At 53.6% G+C, this 16,916-nt stretch overlaps 1 protein-coding gene across 1 annotated transcript in view; it reads left to right on the top strand.

The window, feature by feature from the left end:
- Positions 1–247: 247 nt before the first annotated feature.
- PADI3 (peptidyl arginine deiminase 3) overlaps positions 248–16,916 on the top strand; it is a 28,653-nt gene continuing 11,984 nt past the window's right edge. The window contains 9 exon segments of the mRNA XM_027110721.1: positions 248–339; positions 6,866–7,046; positions 9,453–9,519; positions 11,752–11,813; positions 12,780–12,897; positions 14,183–14,308; positions 16,125–16,303; positions 16,392–16,495; positions 16,599–16,710. Of these exon segments, the coding sequence (XP_026966522.1) occupies positions 248–339; positions 6,866–7,046; positions 9,453–9,519; positions 11,752–11,813; positions 12,780–12,897; positions 14,183–14,308; positions 16,125–16,303; positions 16,392–16,495; positions 16,599–16,710 (1,041 nt within the window).

Raw genomic sequence — 16,916 nt, 5'->3', positions numbered from 1 at the left:
ATATTGGGTTCCTTCCGGCCAATCCTCAGCTCTTGGCTCTGGGAAGGGGCTGGGCTTCCAGGACTGGAGCCAATGAATTAGCATCTTGGGCTGGAAGGGAAAGGCCAAGGGCTTTTATTTATATATTTATTAACATTTTTATTGCAGTATAATTGCTTTACAATGGTGTGTTAGTTTCCGCTTTATAACAAAGGCTTTTAAACCACATGCCAGGGGTTTTGTGGCCCAAGCCCAGCCCAAGGCTAGCATGTCTCTGCAGAGGATCGTGCGAGTGTCCCTGGAGCATCCCACCAGTGCTGTGTGTGTGGCTGGCGTGGAGACCCTCGTGGACATTTATGGGTAAGAGCCAGAAGCCTGGGGGTTTGCAGGCCCCCGGTGCTGACCTCTTGGGCTCTCCCTGCGAGCTGTGTGGGGCTTCCTCAAGGCTCAGGCCTGACTTGGCTGCCCTCTCCTGAGCCTTGGCCTTGGCATAGCTGTCAATCATGGAAGCTTGGGTCCTCATCTTTCTCAGCCAGGCTTCTTAAAGAACCCCCGCTAGGGGATGTTAAGTGTGGGAGACTGAATGGGGGTAGAGAGGCTTCTACTCACTAGATGCTGGTAGCACACCCCGACTTATGACAACCAAAAACATCTCCGGACGTTGCCAAGTGTGCCCTGGAGGGAAAATCACACCCTGCTGAGAACCAGTGTCTCAGACTAAGACTTTAAAAATTGGAGTGAACTTAGAAGCAGAGATGGGGTTGGTCCCAGGGCATTAGATGACAGGGGGTGAGGAGCTGGTCATGGGAGGGAACCAAGTCTGGAGCAAGCCCTCCAAGCTAGTAGGAGGAGCTAAAGCCCAGTTGAGGGTGGGTGGGCAGTGAGGAGTGGGAAGGGGATTCAGCTGATCCTGAAGCAGGTGGCAGCCACAGAGGGGTGATGAGGGAGGAGGTGTACCTGTGCCGGCTGGCACCGCTACCTCCTCCAGGGCTGTGTGCCCACGGCTGCCTCATGCCCTGGCTTCCTCACGCCATGGGGCAGACGTGTCTCTAGTTTGACCTGCCCCAGGAAGCCCGGGGGCTGGTTCCTTCCCTGCAGACCTTCCTAGAGGATGGAGGAAGGATTTGGGCCACGAGAGGCAAAGGCAGCAGTATCTTGGGGTGTTGTGGATAGATGGGCCACTTTGGGGTTTGCAAAGGAGCTGTGGGTGGGACAGTCACAGGGCGGGGGGTGGAGTGTCTGGCACCCTCACACGGGGGACCCTCGGGCCTCCAATAACCAGACCACATTGGGGATGGGGGAGAGCTCCTAGTTTGTTCTTTCACACATTCATCAAGTATTTCAAGTATTTTGGGGGGGTCTATGGCGTGCCAGGCATGGGGACACAATGGTGAGCAAGCAGGCGTGGTCCCTGCCCTCTGAGAACCCTGTCCTGCAGTTCTAGCAGAGGCTGGACCGCCTTGCAGGGGTGCTGTGGAAAGGATTCCGGTCTTGCAAGGGGAACGGGACTGGACTAATTCTAAAGTCCCTTCCGGCTCGGAGATACAGTGATTTAGGAATCCTTGGTGCTCAGACTGTGGGCCAACAAGAGAACGGGCACTGGGCATGGTGGCTTAGTCCTCGCTCTGCGATCTAGCAGCTGTCTGACCTTGGGAAAGTCACTTAATCTCTCAAGTCGCTCTTTCTTCGTCTATAGAATGAAGGTCATCATAGTATCAGCAATGATACTTAGAGGCTGCTCCATGCCAGTCACTGCCCTAAAGGCTTGACATATGTTAACTGATGCGCACAGCCGTTCTGTGAGATGGGTACTGTCTTCATCCCCATTGCAGAGATGAGGAAACTGAGGCACAGAGAGGCTAAGTCACTTGCCCCATGTCACACAACCAGTGAGGAGAGGCAGAGCCAGGATGCAGCCCGAGCACTTTGGCCTTCACTTCAAAGGGCTATTGGGACGATTGAATGAGATTGTGCATGTAGTGCACGTAGGCGATGGCTGGCATATGAACATTCGATTATGGTAACTGCTACCATTATAACCACCATCATCATCATTTTAAGTATCCTTCCTGGGTCTCTAGACAGCCTCAAGCGTCCCCAAACCTGCCATCCGCAAGATGGCTGGGGAACAAACTCTGAGCCATACTGGGAGAAGGAGGAAATGGGAAAAGAGAAATTAACACAGGCTGAGCAGTCAGGGCAGGCTTCCTGGAGAAAGGGCACCAACCAGAGCCTTGCAGAATGAGCAAGACCATTGGGGCTCTCTGATCACTAGTGGATTAAACCCTGTCTTCCTTCCTTCCACTGAGCTGGAGATGGCCCAGACTTGGTGAGGGTGTTTTGCTCTCCTGAATACAGATTCTTTTTTTATTGCGGTACGCGGGCCTCTCACTGTTGTGGCCTCTCCCATTGCGGAGCACAGGCTCCGGACGCGCAGGCTCAGTGGCCATGGCTCACGGGCCCAGCCGCTTCGCGGCATGTGGGATCTTCCCGGACCGGGGCACGAACCCGTGTCCCCTGCATCGGCAGGCGGACTCTCAACCACTGCGCCACTAGGGAAGCCCCTGAATAGGGATTCTTAGGGAGGAGGGTTAGGAAGGGTAATACACAGGTGTGCTGAGCCACGCATCAGATGTGCAGCCAGGGTTGAGAACCGCTGCCCTAGCTGGAAGGGCAGACAGCTCACCCCTTGCTCAGCAGAGGTGGTCTAATAGAAGGAAAAGGCTTGGGGCACTGGGGGCCAGGAACCCAGAGTTTCGGCCCTAGCTCTTTCACCCTTTGCTATGTCATCTTGAGTAATTTTCTGCTCCTTCCTGGGCCTCAGTTTCCCCATAGGTACTCTGAGGAGGTTGGCGTAGAAGAGTGGATTTCAAGCTCTGCTCATGGAGGCCTCTGAGCCTCCTCCCTGGTTTGACAAGGCATCTCCCCTTCTGTCTCTACCAGATTTTGTTTGCTGTAAAGCTCCAACCTGCCTGTGCAGAGAGCTGGGCTCTGGGAGGTGGACGCATCTTTAACTCTCTTAACTGCTTGAACTTTGTAAAAAGTGTTTGTGTGACTGCCATTTTCCGGGGGCAGGAAGACGTGGAATTAAGGAGGGGCAGTGACTTCCTGAACTGTGTTCTGTTGGTGAGGCCAGTGCAGTCGGGGATCTGGGAGCCTCACTGAAGAGGGAGGGGCAGCTGGTACCCAGAGCCTGAACTGTTGGGGCCTTGGTCTCCTCGGCTCCTATGGGCCAATTTGCTGGGGACCTTGGTGGTCAGCTTGTCAACTTTCCTGTTTTCAGCCACAAAGACCTTTGCTGTCAATTTCATGGCTCTGAAATGTCTGATTTTGTTTTCCCAGAGGTGGAGGCCCTGAGCCCTTGAAGGGAGAGAGTGGGTTTCAGTTTGCAAGGGAGTGGGGACAGAACTGGCTGTGAGTCCTGGCTCTGTCACTCACCAGCTGTGTGACTTTGAGCAAGTCACCTGTCATCTCTGGGCCTCAGTTTTCTTATCTGTAAAGTGGGGAAATAGTACTGACGTCCTATGACTAGGAGAGCCGTCTTCATCACCCTTGTCGCCACCATCATCCTCACCACTGAAGGGGTGGCACGACTCTAAAGGAAGACCTGACCTGTCTTGATTCCCAGGAGGGCGTGAGCTAGCATTGAGTCACTCCCACACTCCCGGGCGACCAGGGTGCACTGTTTCTGAGACAGTCCATCTTTAGCCATGGTCCTCAGACTTCACTGGGCATCAGTGTGGTTTAAAATGCAGGTTCCTGAGCTCTGACTGCAGAACTTATGGTTCTGGAATCTGCATTTTCAACAGCTAGATCTGAAGTTGACCACTGTGAGGGTGACCAGCTGTCCCAGTTTGCCCAAGACTTTCTAGGTTTTGGCATGGAATGTCCTGCACCCCAGGAAATGCCTCAGTCCCTGGCAAACCAGAACTGTTGGTCATCCCATCATGTTTTCCCCACTGTGCACCAGCTCCTAGGCTGGCTGTACTACTGGATCAGTTGGGCCCTTGGGCTGGCTAGAAGGGGCTCAGGGCTGGGGAGGGTCTTGGACTGTCCTACTCATTGGGAGAGGACGAGGTCCCCAGCCACAAGTGCCTCTAGGACTGGGCTGGGGACGCTGTCTAGAGCAGCATGCCTCACTCGGGGTGGCCTGGCTGGAGGAAGAACTTCATCCTCGTGAGCCTCTGGCCGCTTTCCCTGTCCTCCAGGAAATGGGGAATCCAGATCCTCCTGTACCTGACGCAGCCTCTCCGCCTAGAAACCTCCCCTTTGATCTTCCTAACACGCGGCTGCAGGATGGAGCATGAGTACGAGACTGGGAGTCTAGGGCCCTGTCTTCTAGTCTCTCCTCTTCTGGGCCTCAGTTTCCCCAGCAGTGAAATGAGGGCATGGGTTCAGGTGCCTCCAAATTTTACTCATCCCCAGTGTTTACTCACACTCCTTTCGTCTTCGCATCACCCCACTTTATAGATGTAGACACTGAGGCACAGGGAGGCCAAGTCACTTCCTCAAGGTCACACAGCAAGTGAGTGGTGGGGCTGGGATTTGAACCCAGGCTTCCTGCCCCCAGAGTCCACAGGCTCAGCCACCTCGTCATGGTTCCACTGTGTTGCCTCTCCTAATCAGGAACCATCGCTGGCTTCCCATGACATAGGGGTGAAATGAAAATGAGCTCGTTGCAGCCTGAGTTTGCACTTGACCTCCTAAGGCTCTGCAGTGGAAACCCCTTCCCCTTAGATGTGTCTCCTCCTTGTCCTCGGCTTCCCTGCCTTCCTCCGGGAAGCCTTCCCCAGACACCCCAGTACACCCTCTCAAGCTGCTCCCATCCACCCATTTCCTGTGCCCTAATTTACCCTAGTGACCCCCTCCCCAGTCCTGGGCCGGTGGTTTTCCAGAAGACTTGCCCATCTATTATCGTGCTCGAGCCTCCCAATTGCCTGTGAGGAGGGCCCAGTAGGTGTCATTATCCCACTTTACAGGTGAGGTAACAGGGCCCGGGGAGGCTAGGTGATCTGCTCAAGGTCACCTGGCTGATGGGCCGCCCAGCCCAGGCTAGAACCTGACTCTTGACCTTGGTCCTGGCACTGCCAAGCTCTCAGCTTCTTTGGGTCCCTCCTGGGCAGGGGCACTTCTATCTCCATCAGGGGTCTCCTGGTGCCTCATACAAGCCCCAGGCCAGGGAGGTGCAGGGGAGCTGGGCTGAGATACCCCAAACCAGAGGCTGGGGCCTGGGAACTGGGTGGGCTTCGTACCAGGAGGACCACCCAAGGCGCTCCGCTCTAGCTTGTGTTTGGGGGGAGGATGCTGGGGGCCCTTCGTACCCGGGTCTATCTCCATGAGGCTCTGTCTCTCTGTCTCTCCATATCTTTTCATGTCCCTTTGTCGCTGTCTCTGTATCCCCATGTCTCTCTATCTAGATTCTCACACACCCAGGGCACAATAGGACAGAGCCCTGGAAATGACAGCTTCGGGAGTGGGGTCGCCAGATAAAATCCAGGATGCCTCGTTAAATTTGAAATCCAGATGAACAATGAATACTTTTTCAGTGTAAGTATGTCCCAGATATTTCATGGGACATACTTATACTAAAACAATTGTTTGTTGTTTATCTGAAATTCAAGTCCGACTGGGTGTTCCGTATTTTATTAAATCTGGCAGCCCTGCTTGGAAGGAGACACAGGTGTGTCAGCCCCTCCCACGTGGTGAGGATACCTGGCAGGGCCAAGCCCTGGAGTGGGACCCGCCTGGTGGAGTACAGTTAGGCTTCATGTATTTCTCTTTTTTTAAAGGAAAGGCGTGTTGAGTAGTGTCAGACTCATGCTGTCAGAGGAGTGAAGAGGGTGCTTTGGAGGACGTCTGCTTTCTTCCCCGTGGAGGCAGGGAAGGGAAAGGGCCTGGGTAGTGGTTGTGGCCAGCTGTGCAAGCTTGGGGAAGCCTCTTGCCCCTCCTGAGTCTCAGTTTCCCCATGTTAAGTGGGAGTAATGATCCCCTCCTCCTGGGACTGTGCTGAGGATTGGATGAGTTGATATTCAGAAAGTCGCAGGCAAGCCTGCCATGGTAAACGTTCAGGGGATGGGAGCCCTGGGGGTTATGATTACTGTTGTTATTACTCTTGGGTAAGGATGTGGACTCAGGAGCCGGAGGCCTGGGTTTGGACCCCAGTCCTGCCACTAACTAGCTCCATGACCTTGGACAGTTTACTTTAACCTCAGTTTCCCACCTGTAAAATGGGAGACAATAATATTCGCTACCTCCTGGGGTTTTTGAGTGGATTACATGACATAAGGCACATAAGGAAAGTCAAATAGGGCTGGCACCTAGCAAGGGCTCAATCAAAGTCAGCTACTGTTATCTCCCAGCTGGATGTGTGTGCTGCTTCCTCCAGGAAGCCTTCCGGTTCCTCTGGCCCACAGTGGTCTCTCCCTACATGGGATCCCACTGACCCCTGACCCCATCACCCTGAATCCCATCTGGCTGCCCTGGGCAGTGCTGTCCGCAGCTCCCTAGCCAGACTGAAGGCCAGCATGCACAGTAGGCACCCCACAGACAATCAGAGGATGAAGAGACTGATTTCAGACAGGACTCCCAGACTAGCTGGAGTGGGGAAATGAGGTCCCAGGCCCACAGAACAGCATGGAATTTTTAACCCTACAATTAATGCCTGGAGAACTCACAAAGGAAATGTTAATGAGCACGGAACCTTAGAGTGTGAGAATGTTTATCTGTGTGTGAGGTCCAGGCTTGACTTCCAGGAGCTTGCTGTGAGAATCTGAGAGGCCTGGGGTAGTCAGGGAAGGCTTCCTGGAAGCAAGAGTGTGAGCCAGGGCTCAAGCATCTGAACAAGAGCTGCCCTCTAGCACTTCCCGTGGCTCCCTGTTCTTCCCAGGTCAGTACCTGAGGGAACAGAGATGTTTGAGGTCTACGGAACCCCCGGTGTGGACATCTCCATCTCTTCCGGAGTGGAGAGGGACCAGGAACATGCAGACACCGGGCGGTGGTGCTTTGATGCGGGGTTGCAGCTCATCGTGGTCATGAACTCTCCCAGCAACGACCTCAACGACAGTCACGTAAGCAGGTCCCTTGGTCTGAGGGAGTGATGGGGAGGCAGTGATCTCACTCCACAAGGGCCCAGGGCCCTCTCTTTATCCAGAGTGCAGGGTAGCACAGTGGGTAAGTGCCTGGCCCTGGAGCCAGCCAGCTCTGCAACTTACAAACACAAACTGTGAGTCTGCAGGTGAGTCACATCACCGCTCTGGGCCTCAGTTCCCCCAACTGTAAAATGGGGATAATCATAGCACCTTCCTCCTAGTGTTGAACAGGAGCCAGGCTTTGCTCCTTCTCTTGCTTCCCAGGACCCCTTGTGAAGGGAGGAGTTGTCCTAGTTCTTCTGTGTCGGGCCTCAGGTTCCCCATCTGTAGGCTGAGGGTTGACTTGTGCTCTCTGATACTCTGAATGAGGGAGAGAAAGCAGAGATGGGGGAGGGAAGCCATTGCCTGGGGAGACCCCTTTCCCCAGGGGCCTCACCTTCCCCTAACCCACTCCCTTCCTGACCCCCATTCACTTCTCAGAGGCCGGATGCCTCCCCTTCCTCTCCTCTCTCTGCCCATTAAGTTTGAGTTTAACAAGACCCAGCTGGAGGCAGTGTTCTGGCCCCAGGGCAGGGGGGGATTTAAAAAGTGGGAGAAGTCGGGTGTCCCTCGACACAGGGCAGAGGGGATGCCCCCTAAAGGGGTGATGGGAACCAGGCCTTGTCGTGTGGGTGGCAGTTCCCCACTCCATGTCGGGAGCGATACTTTGGGAAACTGGCCCTTTAAGGAACACTGAACATGCGCCCAGCCTGGGGCAGCCGTGACCTCCCCCGGCCCCGACAGCAGCCCTGAGAGGCAGGGTCTGATCCCCATTTCACAGGTGGGGCCACCAAGGTTCAGAGTAACTGTCCTGGAGCCACATAGCCGATCAGTGGGAAGGCTAGAATTCAGGTGTCAGAGCTGCTCGACACCCAGGGACAGGCTCCCTCCATCACCCCCACATCTTTACCATCCATGTGTCTAAATTATCCTATCCAGGGAGTTCCGTGAGGCAGGTGGGGCAGAATGAACCCATTTTACAGACAAGGAAACAGACCAAGAAGGGGCGTGGCTTACCCGAAGTCACATGATTAGTAAGTAGCAGAGTTGGTGAGAGTCAGGACAGAGGCCCCCGGGGCAGGGCAAGAGGACCAGCCGTCCTGTGAGGGGCCGCTCCTGGTTGCCCTGCACTGAGCCAGAGGCTGTGTGGATACCTCCCCAGTCTGAGCTCCCTGCACCGAGGACCGCAGGGACTGAGGAGGGTCATCAGAGTGTCCCCTACTTCCCCTCCCCCCCTTTGCCCGGGATCCAGGTAATTTTATGCCTGAGGTGAGCATCATTGCTGGGGCTTGACACATAGGGGTCAGTAACTGCAGGATTTAGGGGCTCCCAGGACAGAGGGGTGAGGGGTCTCTATAAAATCCTGAACCTTCTGGCCGAGTTGAGAACATCAGAGCCAAAAAGGGAAGGTCCACGTGGAGGGCGGTGGGTCAAAGCGGTTTGATACATCAGCCTGGAATTGCTTTATCATCATCACCATCTTCAGCCTCCCCTTTGACAGTTGTTGGGTGTGTGCTGTGAGCACCGTGTCAAGAATGTCACGTGCTTTCCTTTTTTAATCCTCATAGCCTATAATCAGTCCTATGGAACTATTATTATCCCCATTCTACAGCTGAGCAAATTGAGGCCCAGACAGGACAGTAACTTTTCCCAGGATATTCTCACATGGTGGATGCAGAATCTGAGCCCAGGACACCTGACTCCAGAACTCTGCACTGACTCTTACATCACAGCCCCTGCCCTCTAATAACAGTAGCTGGTATTTCTTGGGTGTTTCCTATAAGGTTCGTCTTTTACATGGATCATTTCAAATCTGCACTACAATCCTCTGAGGTAGGGACCTATATAAAGCCCATTTTGCAGATGAGGAGACTGAGGTAGCTCAGAAAGGTGAAGGGCCTTGGCCAAGGTCACAGAACCCAGAGGTGCTGGGCTCAAGTCTAGGCCTGTCTGAATCCCAGAGTGAAGAGAGTGTCCCTAAAGCCTGCCCAGTCCAAACTCCTCATTTTGGGAATGGCGAAACTGAGATCAGAAACAGGAGCCCCAGCTCCTGTTCTTTGGAGCAGGGGCTTGCCAAAAGCACACAGTAGTCATTGGCAGCACCGGGACACACGTCTCCATGGAATCTCTCACAAATTGTTCCCATTTTACAGATAGGCCAACTGAGGCATGGAAAAATAAACGGCACAGAGAAGGCTAAAGGAAGAGCTGGGTTGGTAAACTCAACTTTAGTGCACAGAGTTTCCTGGGAACTCCTCCCCTCCTTGCCAGATCCCCCAAGACCTGTGTTTCGGGGCAGGGCTCTTGGCTTCAGCCAACTTGACCTTGGGGCCCATCTCTCTACAGGTTCAGATTTCCTACCATTCCGGCCAAGAGCCTCTGGCCTATGCGGTGCTCTACCTCACCTGTGTGGGTAAGTCCAGGGCCTCAGCCAATGGCAGTGTGAAATTGGTGCAGGGTTAAATATAGACCAACGGAACAAATGGAGAACCAGAACCCAGACCCATGCTCATGTGGTTATCATGTGACACTCAATGAACCTGGAGCCCTACTTCACACCATACTCAAAAATAAATTCCAGATGGGTTAAAAATCTCAAGGTGAAAGTCAGAATTTTAAAGCTTTTAGAAGAGAATATCTTTTCAACTTCAAAGCAGTCAGAAGTTTTCTTTAACAAGGCAAAACAAAAGCACAGGACTTTAGGGGCAAGATTGATAAATTAGACTGTATTAAAATTGAAAACTTCTGGGCTTCCCTGGTGGCGCAGTGGTTGAGAGTCCGCCTGCCGATGCAGGGGACACGGGTTCGTGCCCCGGTCCGGGAGGATCCCACATGCCGCGGAGCGGCTGGGCCCGTGAGCCATGGCCGCTGAGCCTGCGTATCCGGAGCCTGTGCTCCGCAACGGGAGAGGCCACAGCAGTGAGAGGCCCGCATACTGAAAGAAAAAAAAAAAAAAAAAAAAGAAAAAAAAATTGAAAACTTCTGTACAGTGGAGGACAAGTACAAAGCCAGGCTATGGAGAAGAGCTTTGCAATGCATAGAGCTGACTCAGTGCCTATAGTAACGGAGAATGCCGATCGATAAGAAAGAAAAACCGAACAATAGAAACAGGCAAAACAGCAACAACAGTAACAACAGAAAAGAAAAAAGAAAACCCCAGCGAATCACAGATGAGAAAAGCCCCAATGATCAGAACTCAGGTGAAAGGATACTTACCTTAGAAGATACTTATCTGCGAAGGATGTGCAACTGGAAACTCCTTCTACCGGGGGTGGGGTTTGCGTTGGTACAAGCACTTGGAGAACAAGAAAGTTAGCAAGAAAGTTGAAAACGCTTTGTCTGCAGGAGGCGTTTTTAGAAGCAGAACTGCTGAGTTACAGGGAAGGTACATTTAAATCGTGATAGATATTGCCAAATGGCTCTTCGAGAAGACCATACCACGTTATACACCTGCCCACAGCAGGGAGTGTGGGAGTGCCTTGCCAACACTGTACGTTATCAACCTTTTCCGTTTTTGGCCAGTCTGAGAGGTCGCTGTCTCATTGTTGCTTTAATTTGCCTCCCTTTAATTAGGACTGAGGTTGGGGACCACCCCACCTCCTCTCCCTGAATACACACCCACCCTTGTTCTTTGGAAAATACGCATACAGCAAAGTACATATGTATGTATGTGTGCGTGAGAGTATGGGTGTGAATACACACACATTAAGGAATAGTTACAAAGCAAACACCTGAGCAACCATTACCCAGGTTAAGAAATAGAACAGGGAACGTGGTCAATATCCCAAAGTGCCCCCCGCCACCGAGCCCCTCTCTGATCAAAGCTCCCTCCTTCCCTTAGAGGTAACCACTATCTTGTGGTAAGTATTTCCTTGCTTTTCTTTATGATTTTATCATCTGAATAGGCACACCCAAATAATACAGTCTGTTTTTGCCTATCTTTGAATTCTCCCTGGATGGAATCTTATTGTACGCGTCCTTTGGGGTTGGGCTTGTTTTGCCCCATGTTAGCTTTGTGAGTTTCATGCACTTATTGCATGGTGGGTGGGTGCCTTTTCACATGTTTAAAAATCATTTCAAATCTCTCTCTCTCTCTCCCTTGAAGGTTTCATTTGTCTTGTAAAATCTCCTCCACTTTCTAGGGAGAAAGGTTAAGACAGTGGGATGGCGGCTGGGATTTAGGGAAAAGCTGAGGCTCAGAGAAGCCACATAGCCTATAGGTGCCAGAGCCTAGATTCACATCCATGACTATCTAACACCAAAGTCCAGGCTCACTGCCCCATCCCGAGGAGACGAGGCAGCTTCATACAGACCAAGAATGTCCAGGGCAACCCAGGCGCAGTGCAGGGTGTGCCCCAGACAGCGAGGGCTGTAGAGATGCAGGAGAGGGAGAGTTCAGGGAAGGCTTCCTGGAGGGGGCAGCATTTGACCTGGGTCTTTGCTCTGACCCTGCTTCCTCCCCAAGGCCTCTTTCCCCAGCCCGGGGAGGGAGACTCCAGATGCTCCCGCCTCTGGGCAGTGTCTCCTTGGAAATGACTTCCATTTGCCAGATGGGCCAAGACCGAGGCTAAAATGTGGAGGCCATAGGCCTGTGCTGGGCCCCTGAAAACACTGTCGTGACTTACCTTCTGCCCTCTCCTTGCAGATATCACCCTGGATTGTGACCTGAACTGTGAAGGCAGACGGGATAGGGGCTTTGTGGACAAGGTAGGCTATCTCTGGGCCCAAAAAGGGGCATGGAGTTTGGAGCTGCTCTAGGCTGGGTTAAGAGGAGGGAGACCATTATAGGTATCCCCCTGCCTCCCAGCTGATGTCAAGGCCAGTGGAGCCAGATAGGAACCAGGCATGGCTGGGGATCTTCTGGGAGAAAAATCATCACCAAGAGTTTTCAAGCACACATGTGCCCAGCCCTGGGCTAGGCCTTCCTTTCTGGGGAAAAGTCCTTCTGGATTTTCAATTTAGGTTGGGGGTTGGCAAACTTTTTCTGTAAGAGCAAGATAGTAAATATTTTAGGCTTTGCGAGTCATCCTGTCTCTCTTGCAATTACTTGATTCTGCCATTGTAGGATGAAAGAGATAGTACAGAAACAAATGGATGTGACAGTGTTCCAATAAAACTTTATTTAAAAAAACAAGTAGTGGGCCAGATTTGGCCCACGGGCAGTAGTGTGCTGACCCCCTAATCTAGGTGAAAAGGGAAATCTACCAAGGCTGAAACTGTAAAAGAACTTTGGGCTGAATTGTGGTGGCACTTAATGCATTGGGAGTTCAGCGGAGAAGGGCAAGGTGGGCTTTGGGAGCAAGAAAGACTTCCCTTGAAGTCCCCGTGCGCTGGGCTCCAAAGCGATGCAAGACGGAGGGCATTTCAGGTGGAGGGAACAGCAGAAGCTAAGGCCTGGAGAAAGGAATGGATCTTATCAGGAAGTTGCCTATTGGAAAGAGGATGTTGGCTGGAGACATAACACAGGCAGCCATGAGAGACAGCTGTGTCGTTTGAACTTGATGGTGTGGGCGGTAGAGAGCTATTGCCGTTTCTTGAGCAGGAGTGGACCTATCATCACAGGGCAGGGTGAAGAGGAAGGGATGGGTTAGGAGGCTGGCCAGGAGGTTGCTGAGGAGGGAGGCACAGGTCTGGTCTGAGCCCCCGTCATCAGCTGGGCTTTGCCATTGGCAGCGGCAGTGGGTCTGGGGATCTAGCGAGTATGGAGCCATCCTGCTGGTGAACTGTGACAGGGACAATCTGAGCTGTGATGACCAGGACAACTGTGACCGGCACGTGCACTGCCTGCAAGGCGAGGGGGGCACCGGGGCAGCCTGTGTCCCTGGGTTCCCAGGATCAACGCTCAGCTACCCTGCAGGGATTCTGACCCCCACAGGCAGCTCTGAAGGCAGAGCTCAGTGCCAGAGTTTCAGCTCCCGTACACACCTTGGTGCTCCTTAAAACCTGCCTCAGGCTGGCAGCTGCCTCTCCCCATCCTCAGTGCCAGCGGGCACTCGCATGCTGGGGCAGAGCTCTGGAAAGGAGCTGACTCACCTTTCTCTCCCTCCAGGGGAGTAGAGGATGCTAACATTATTTGAGCACCCATCATGTGCCAGACTCTTTACCCAAATTCTCGTTTAACCATCGAAGCAGAAGGGCAACATCGCCCCAATTTAGAGACAAGGACGTTGAGGCTCAGAGGTCAGGAGATCCCCAAAGTCACTCAGCCAGCCTGTGGCAGGTCCAAGCCTTCCGATTCCAACCCGAAATCCGGCCTCTTCCTTCTCCCTGGCATCGCTGGTCTGGGTTTCAGAGATGCCCCACGTTTTTTTTTTTTTTTTTTTTTGCGGTACGCGGGCCTCTCACAGTTGTGGCCTCTCCCGCCGCGGAGCACAGGCTCCGGACGCACAGGCTCAGCGGCCATGGCTCACGGGCCCAGCCGCTCCGCAGCATGCGGGATCCTCCCGGACTGGGGCATGAACCCGCGTCCCCCGCATCAGCAGGCGGACTCTCAACCACTGCGCCACCAGGGAAGCCCTGCCCCACGTTTAAGTCCATCCTGAGCCACATGCACAGCCCCGTGAAGGATGCCGCAGCAGCATCCTTGGTGTGGGCCAGGGGCTTCACACATGAGATGCCCATGCTACTCTAAAAGTTGGCATGATTGTTTTGGAGACAGGAAGGCTGAGGCTTTGGGGCGGGGAGGGGCTGGCCCAGGGCAGCAGCGAGCGATTCTGAGACTGAGACAGGGGCCTTCACCTTCATGCCGCCCAGGTGGGCTTCTTACCACACATGCTTCTCCTGCACACCTGTCGTGTGCCAGGCACCGGGCTGGCCGCTCTATACTTCCTGGTTCTCTGGGCAGATGAGGAAACCGAGGCTCAGAGAGGGTAGGAAGTAGCTCACCATGTCACATGCTTACAGCCATCTTCGTGGTTTGCTCCTGATGGCTCCCAGTGCTTCCACAGGCTGGGCAGAGCTGGGGCTCAGAGACCCAGGTCTCGGCACCCTCTGCCCTGGGGAGGGCACGGGCAGGAGTTGGAGGGGCTGGGGTGTCGGAGGCCCCCTGAATTGCCGCCCTGTGTCTGGCTCCCCAGACCTGGAAGATATGTCTGTAATGGTCCTGCGGACCTAAGGCCCCGTTGCCCTTTTCGACGACCACACACTTGTCCTCCACACCTCCAGCTGTGACGCCAAGTGGGCACGGGTCTTCCATGCTTGTGGTGAGTTCATGCCCATCCTGCCCTGCCGGGGGGGGCCTCAGTTTCCCCACCTGGGGTGAGAGAGCAGGCTCTGCGTTGGCTCCTGGGCTGCCTTGGGGGTCAGAGGAAGAAGAATCAGATGAGCGAGCTCCAGAACCGGCTGGCTGGCATCCCTGGCACAGCCGTGCCTCAGGTGGTTTCACCGGATGACTGAATTCTTAAAATATGTTCTAAGCACGTTTAGAAATTTTTATTATCACAACTTTCAAACATCCACAAAAGTAGAGAGAACGGTGTAACAAACCCCCATGTGCCACCCACTCAGATTCAACAGTGATCACTATTTTGCCTCTCTTACTTCATCTATCCTTTTCGGTTTGCTGAAGTATTTTAAAGCCAGTCCCAGACACCCTGGCTGTTTGCCTCTATAATAATTCAGTCTCACCCGCCCCACCCAAAGAAAAAAAACCCAAACTATTGCTTTACATAGCCACAATTCCATTATCACAAATAAAAGTATATAACGTAAACATTTTTTACATTTTAAAAATACAAATGTATACAAGTAATAATATGGTCATTTAAAAAACATAGAAGTATGTAAAATAAAAAATGAGAGTTTGCGATCCCTACCCCAAAACCTGACCCTTAACATGTGTTCACCGTGAACAATCTGGTGTGTGTTCTTCCCGACTTTTCTCCATGTGCACTGGATGAGCATGGTGTGTGTGTGTGCGTGCCGCGTGGGCGCGTGCGTGTGTGTGTGTGTGTGCGTGCCGCGTGGGCGCGTGCGTGTGTGTGTGTGCGTGCCGCGTGGGCGCGTGCGTGTGTGTGTGTGCGTGCCGCGTGGGCGCGTGCGTGTGTGTGTGCGTACTCTGCTTTCCAGAAGGTTCCTCCCATTGAGTTATACACCCTACACATCTCCCTGTGTATTTATTTAGCTCTGCTTCCCTCTCCTCCACAGCTGCATCGTGTTCCAAAGCACGGAGGTGCTGTAAATTATCCGGTCCCCTGAAGGCACCGTTTTTGCAGTGTTCTGATTTTACAACAATCTAGGTTCCTGGCGGGCAGGGACCTTGCTCACAGCCATATCCTGAGTCCAGAACTATGCCTCCTAGGTGCACAGTAGGCGCTCAGTAAATATTTATTCAATGAATGAATAATTAACCAGTGAACACCCTGTACATGTATTTTTTAGGAAAGATACCTAGCCATGGAATTGCTGGTTAGGGGTAAACATTACCTTCTTCTTTTTTTTTTTTAATAAATTTATTTATTTACTTTTGACTGTGTTGGGTCTTCGTTGCTGCGTGCGGGCTTTCTCTAGTTGTGGTGAGCAGGGGCTACTCTTCGTTGCGGTGCGTGGGCTTCTCATCGTGGTGGCTTCTCTTGTTGCGGAGCAGGGGCTCTAGGCACGTGGGCTTCAGTAGTTGTGGCTCATGGGCTCTAGAGCGCAGGCTCAGTAGTTGTGGTGCACGGGCTTCGTTGCTCCACGGCATGTGGGATCTTCCCGGACCAGGGCTCGAACCCGTGTCCCCTGCATTGGCAGGCGGATTCTTAACCACTGCGCCACCAGGGAAGTCCCAACATTACCTTCTTAGATGCCACCAAATTGCCCTCCGAAAGCTCTGAGCACTGATCTTAGAAAGGAATGCCCTCCCTTGCCCCCACCCAGGCCTGCCCATGCCAGGTATTAAGCATCTTTCTCTCCTTTGCCAGTGGGAGGTGAGAGGCATGAGCTGTTGTCTGGCTTACATTTTGTTGGTGAGGCTGCACAACCCTTCCTGCTCCCCAGGCCAGCTCGGGAGCCACGGCCACCCCTTCCGTCCCCTCCCAGGTCCCGAGGACTCATGAGAGGCTTACAGGCACGTGCTGGGCCAGAACGAGGTGTCGTACCAGGTGCCCCGCTTCCACGGGGATGAGGGGTGCTTCTTCGTAGAGGGCCTCTCCTTCCCTGGCGCTGGCATGAAAGATCCCGACCACCCCGCTGGTGCCTCTCTAGAAACTAAGGAGCAAGCGCTTGCTCAAGTCCACGGTGGTCCTCGAACCATCTAGGCTCTGGACCCTGAGGCCAGTTTCTTTTCCCTCTGGTCTTCCCCTGCAGGATTTCTCCGAATCCCCCATCTTCACTGACACCGTGGTGTTCTGTGTGGCGCCCTGGATTATGACGCCCAGCGCCCTGCCGCCCCTGGAGGTGTACGTGTACCGGTGAGCCCGGGGGATGCTGGGTGTCCTTCTGACCCTGGTGGCCCCTCTCTCCACCCCCAGGACTGGCTCTGTCCTGAGCCACTCTCCCTGGGCTTGTCTGCAGAGTGAGGAACAATGCGTGTTCTGTGGATGCAGTGGTGGAGCTGGCCAGGAGAGCCGGCTGCGAGCTGACCATCTGCCCACAGGCCGAGACCCGCAACGACCGCTGGATCCAGGTGCCACGGCCGCCGGGCGGCACCTCACCCGACACTGGCCTGGAGGGAGAGGCTGGCCTATCCCAACGCGGGTGCTGCTGGGAATATCCAGGAGGAACGGGGCTGTGCTCGTCCTCCCCAGGGCACTGCTCTTTCTAATTCTAGACCTAGAGCTCTCCCCTTCTCTCCAGAACCTTCTGGAGGCTCAAGCACACTGACATTGAATT

Source organism: Aethalodelphis obliquidens, unplaced genomic scaffold, assembly GCF_003676395.1.
Source record: "Aethalodelphis obliquidens isolate GAN/ISIS:26980383/991018 unplaced genomic scaffold, ASM367639v1 scaffold9, whole genome shotgun sequence".
Classification (NCBI taxonomy): Eukaryota; Metazoa; Chordata; class Mammalia; order Artiodactyla; family Delphinidae; genus Aethalodelphis; species Aethalodelphis obliquidens.
Note: the sequence above shows the minus strand (reverse complement) of the source record. Positions and strands in the feature narration are given on the sequence as shown.